At 38.1% G+C, this 5,586-nt stretch overlaps 1 protein-coding gene across 1 annotated transcript; it reads left to right on the forward strand.

Annotated features, from left to right (window-relative positions):
* The first annotated feature begins 3,413 nt into the window (after nucleotides 1-3,413).
* On the forward strand, nucleotides 3,414-4,236 carry LOC112173646 (glycine-rich protein 5). Its single transcript, XM_024311331.2, has one exon. The coding sequence runs from the start codon at nucleotides 3,488-3,490 to the stop codon at nucleotides 3,989-3,991; it is 504 nt and encodes a 167-aa protein (XP_024167099.1). The 5' UTR covers nucleotides 3,414-3,487; the 3' UTR covers nucleotides 3,992-4,236.
* Nucleotides 4,237-5,586: the final 1,350 nt, after the last annotated feature.

A 5,586-nucleotide genomic window follows, 5' to 3' on the forward strand; every position in this document is an offset into this window, starting at 1 on the left:
AAGCCCTCAAGAATCACCGGAAAAGGTGGCCGGAATCTCCTACTCCGATCAAGGCAATTTCATCCCCGAAGCGGCCACTTCCAGTCGATGTAGCTCCCTCCACAGCTCGAATCTCTCTTCAATCCTTCCACAAAACTCAAGAGGGGATTGAGGCGAGCAAAACCCACTTTTGAATCGAAGCAAACGGTGGCCGGAGGAGCGAGAACGACGCAGGCGAAGTGGAGGCTGCGCGCTGGCTCGGGAGAGGGCTGGGTTTCCGTTTTTGGAAATCTGGCCTTCTTTGCAATTTCCGGAAAATTTCGTCTTTTTATACCAAAATGGAAAGTTTTTCCGAAGCCCATAACTTCTTCATACGAACTCCGATTCTCGCGTTCCACATGTCCACGAACTCGTATCGACGCGTTCTACAACTTTCGTGAAGGAAGTTTTTGGAGAATCTCAATGTATCAAAAGTCAACCTTGAAACCCCCCCTAATTCCACACTTTGCGAATAAAAATTCGTCCGAAACACTTCCGCTCCGTCCACGAGCCACGAAACCGTCCGATACCCACAATTTAAATTTCGAAAAATCCTCGGAAAATAAATACGAATTTCCGGGGCATCACATAAAAAAACTCCCATGAGTGAGAATCGAAGAAGATAAGGTTTTGGGGTTCCGGCGAGTTTTATGTGTTTTCCGGCAATTCAAGCCACCATCGGCGATGAATAAGTTATCAAATTACATCCTCTTGTTGAGCTCTACATCTATGTACTGTTAGTTTCCGGTTTCTGTAGAACTCGAGTTCACTGTTTTTCTGGTGGTTTTGGTATTGCTTGGCTAATTTCCGATTCTGCGGTACACCTTTGAAATGTATTAATCATCTGTTGTCTCTAAGATCTTAGAACTTGCAGAGTTTGTCAAAATTTGTCCTATTGAATTCGAGGTGAAGTTGGAGAGACAATTTTTTAACGGAGCGGCCACGTCAATTTTTTAACGGAGAGGTCAAAAAAATTTAACGAAAATATCTCGTTGATAGCATTATAAGCATTAAGACTTTAGGTATCACATTAATAGCTTTGTGAGTCTAGATATCAAATTGATTTTGACACCAACCAAAATGTGAGTACTGATGGTGAATTTTTTTCATTAAATAATGAGTGTGTATTTGAAACTTCTCTTAGAAATAACAGTGGATAAATGAAATAGGAAAACCCTTCTGGAAGAAAAAAATGCCAGCAAAACTTTCCTAGCTAGCCTGACGATGCGTTATATATCAGCAATAACTTTCTCCCCAACTCAAGACTAGATATTCAATTTCTAGCCATATAATTTGTTCAATTTCATGCATGTACTTTAAAGCCTTCGGTCCACATGTAGTCCTTTCCAGTCAGCAAGCTGTCTTCCCTGCAACACCAATATGGACCTCTGAACACCATCATGATACTTATTACATTGGTGCAGTTATTAGTTATTACTACTCTATTAAATACTCAGTTCACCCTACACAAAAATTTTAAATCAAAAATTTCAATGCTAATCCCATAATTAAGAATTTTTGAGAAAAGATAAAATAAAATTAAGATCTATGCAACTACAATTGCAGTAGTTCTCTGTATCTCTCAAATCAAATCATGATACTTATTACATGCGTGAGGTTATTGCCACCCTATTAAATACTCAGTTCACCCTACACAAAAATTTTAAGTCAAAAATTTCAATGCTAACCCCACAATTAAGAATTTTTTAGAAAAGATAAAATAAAATTAAGATCTAAGCAACCACAATTGCAGCAGTTCTCTGTATCTCTCAAATCAAATCATGATACTTATTACATGAGTGCGGTTATTGCCACCCTATTAAATACTCAATTCACCCTACATAAATTTTAAGATCTATGCAACCACAATTGCAGCAGTTCACTGTATCTCTCAAATCAAATTTGAGTTTTTTTTTCCCGTCAGATACTGAGAGAGCCATGACTTAGTCTTTTGTACATCTCAATTAAATATCCAACCAATGCGTACAAGAAATAGAGAAATAAAGAGACAAAGATAGTGATGAATTGCTCTTCAATCTTCAATGGAGTGGTCGTATATTGCAGTGGGATTGTTCTGCATATATATATATATATATATATATATATATATATATACACAGATCCTATCCAGAGCGAGGCCTCGCTTTGAAATTTCAAAGCGAGGTTAGGATTTAGGGTCGCATATCCACATCTCAACCGTTCAGTTTCTAGGTACTAATGTATAGATCATCTATGTAAAATTTCAGCCAAATTGATGGTCGTTAAGGCATTGATAACTGCCTTAAAGCTAGTACGGTTCAGGTTGGACAGATTCAGTTCGTCCATTGGTTTAAGCGAGTTAGATACCTTAACGACCATCAATTTCGGTGAAATTTTGCAGAGATGATCTATACATTAGTACCTAAAAACTGAACGGGTGGATATGCGACCGAAAAGTGATCCTAAACCCTAACCTCGCTCTGAAATTTCAAAGTGAGGCTTCGCTCTGGATATGATATATAAATAAATATATATATATATATATATATATATATATATATACACATTCATAATCATAAAGGAAGAGATCGAGGAAAGCATATGATCATCTTAGAAGGATGGAGATCTATATCAATGATGGTTTGTTTTTATATATTTTTAAATGTACTTTTTAATTGTTCTTCTTTTTATATTTTTAGGTTAAAAGAAAAAAAAAATCAGTTTTTCTGACTTTGAAGGACAAAATTGAAACTTTAAAGGTAAAAAGTAAAAGGTATGGTGAACTGAGCATTTAGTAGGGTGGCAATAGCCGCACCCTATTCTTAATCGACTACGAAAATGAAATTGCAAATTTAGTTTGAAAGGCACGAGAAACCAAAAGGCCCAGAGAAAAGTATTTTAAAAATTGTTAGAGTGAGTGGACGAAAATAAATAATTGTAAATAAAGTAAAACAAATATTTAATGCCTTTCTACATTTATGCTCTTAAAATTCAGGCATGTAGTAAGGATACGAGAATATATTTGTAAATACTACCGAAATGAGCATCGCAAAAATAGTACAAGAAGCTTGAAAATACTCTTAATCCTCATTTGTACATCTATACCGATGTCATTATCTCAACGTACAAGCTAGCAAATCATAGGGGGTACTGTCCTGAGCTTCAACAAAGCCTCTAATGCAAACTCTATATCTGGCAAATACATGTGACACGATCTGGTTATCCTTCAAATGTATTGCTGTTAGTTTTTAAGATATGAGGATAGGTAGCTCTCTTGGTTTTAATCTCTGCGTTGATCATGAATGTTTAGGTAGAGAGATGGGTAGCTCCGTACCAATGCCCATTAAACCCTTATTTACTTCACACAACTGCCCCCCAACGACTCTCTTCTTCTTTAAAAACCAACTCTTTCTCACACTTCACCACTGAACTCAGCCACAGAGAGAGAGAGAGAGAGAGAGAGACAGAAAAGAGAGAGAGAGAGAGAGAGATGGCAAGGTGGTGCATTGTGCTGGTTGTTCTTGCCCTAGCTGCAGTTCACACTACAGCAGGTAGGAATGTGCCTATGCCTAATGATGCTGGTTTCAAGGACCAGAAGAACATTATCGGCGGCGCTGGTGGCTTCTCTGGAGTTGGTGACAACGGATTGCCCTTCGGTGGTGCTGGGGCCGGAGTTGGCGGCAATGTTGGCGGAGTAGGTGGTGGTGTTGGGATTGGTGGATTTGGCGGGCTAGGCGGTACTGGTGGAGTTGGTGGTGTCCCTGACTTGGGTGGTGCTGGTGGCTTGGGTGGTCTCGGTGGACTAGGCGGCACTGGCGGGCTAGGCGGCTTGGGCAGCACTGGAGGACTAGGTGGCTTGGGCGGTACTGGTGGTCTTGGCGGATTAGGCGGTACTGGTGGCTTTGGGGGACTTGGTAGCGGCATACTGGGTGGTGCTGGGGGCGGCGTTGGTGGTGGATTTGGTGGTGGAAGCGGTGTTCTTCCTCAACCTTGAAGATTTCAAGTTAAAATGATATCGTAGGATTTGTGTTTCACTCACGACCTCTCTACGTACTTTATCATTAGTTCAAGTCATGTAATCATGTATGGCAGTTAAACAAGGTTGTTTTATGATCGAGATGAGTGTACTATCTACTAAGAAGAAATTCATGTCTGTTATGTGTAGGACAGTACGTACTGTTTCTTAATTTAGTGGATGATATTGTTAAATTTCCGATTATGGTCCTAGAATGGGATTCAAATTTGCTCATCATTTTCATTTTGCGGTGATATCACCGCCTTATTAAAACTTGTCACGTCATATAGAATTAAATGAATACTTAATTATTTTTTTAATGAAACATCATGATTAACTATAATTATATTTTATAACATATGACAGTTTTATATTGAGTGGTGGTATCACTATTAAAGTATTGGTGGTGAGCAAATTTGAATTCCCTAGAATGCATGTTGTTCTGTACTATCTATTAAGAAGAAAATGCATGTTGTCCAAGTTGACTTAAACATTCCCCAAAGAATGCAACATGATCGATCTAATTTCAAGTTGTAAACATCAGTCTCATTTTGATTAGGTTCTTCTAGTACGTATCAAACTTTTCCTCATCAAGACCAATATTACGTTAATATTGCTGGTTGATCAACATTCTAGACAATTCGTTAAAACTGATCAAAACTGCAACCAAGTCCTAGTTAGCTAGAACACAAATTAATCAATGAAATCAGGTTAATTAAAATGGATTCACAATTGACATGACCGTTTCATTAGCTATAGCTAGTGGTGTTTCCTTTTGTTTTAGTCTTGCAAAGACAGATAACTTGTGACATACCTGACACAACTCGTGGGCATATAACTACTCCATCAAACTGATCGAACGCATACAGAGTTAATGCATCTGGTGAAAAAAGAGGAAATGCAGATATATTCAATGGGCTGGCTAAATGTTAGCTAGCTAGCTTGGTTGGTAGATAGTCAATTTAATGAAATCATGAATTGAATTGAACTTGTAGCCAGAGGGAGAGGGACGCATCGATCTTCCTCAACATAAACATAAACGCAGTAAAGAGCTTCCACCTACTGCTTATATATATATATATATATATATATAACAGATAGATATTGGCTGGCTGGCTAGATTAAATGCCAAGTGTTTTGATCGATCGACATGCATATATACGTACATACAGATATGTAGTGCGCGCAGTACTATAGGGAACAGTTGTATATTATTGTTTAAAGCCTATGCAATTGTATAAAACAATACACTGCCCACGCTTTACGAGCTAGAACGTTCTACTAGAAATCTGGGTACGTGGAGCTGTACCTACTTTTTTCTTCTTCTTAATATATGTATACTGAAGAGTGAAGAACACCAATTCTTCCTTGATGACAAAGAATGTGAAAGTAAAATATGCATCACATTCCAGATGCATGTCAACTAATACAAAGGGGAGTGCTGGAGCCCCTACAACTATATATTTTCATGCGTTTCATAAAGCTGCAAATTAAATACAAGCAAGCTTCCCAACTATTGCATACGAAAACCATCAAGATGTTAGGCGTGAGTTATCTCGTTCACAAATAACTTC

Source organism: Rosa chinensis, chromosome 6 (genome assembly GCF_002994745.2).
Source record: "Rosa chinensis cultivar Old Blush chromosome 6, RchiOBHm-V2, whole genome shotgun sequence".
NCBI lineage: Eukaryota > Viridiplantae > Streptophyta > Magnoliopsida > Rosales > Rosaceae > Rosa > Rosa chinensis.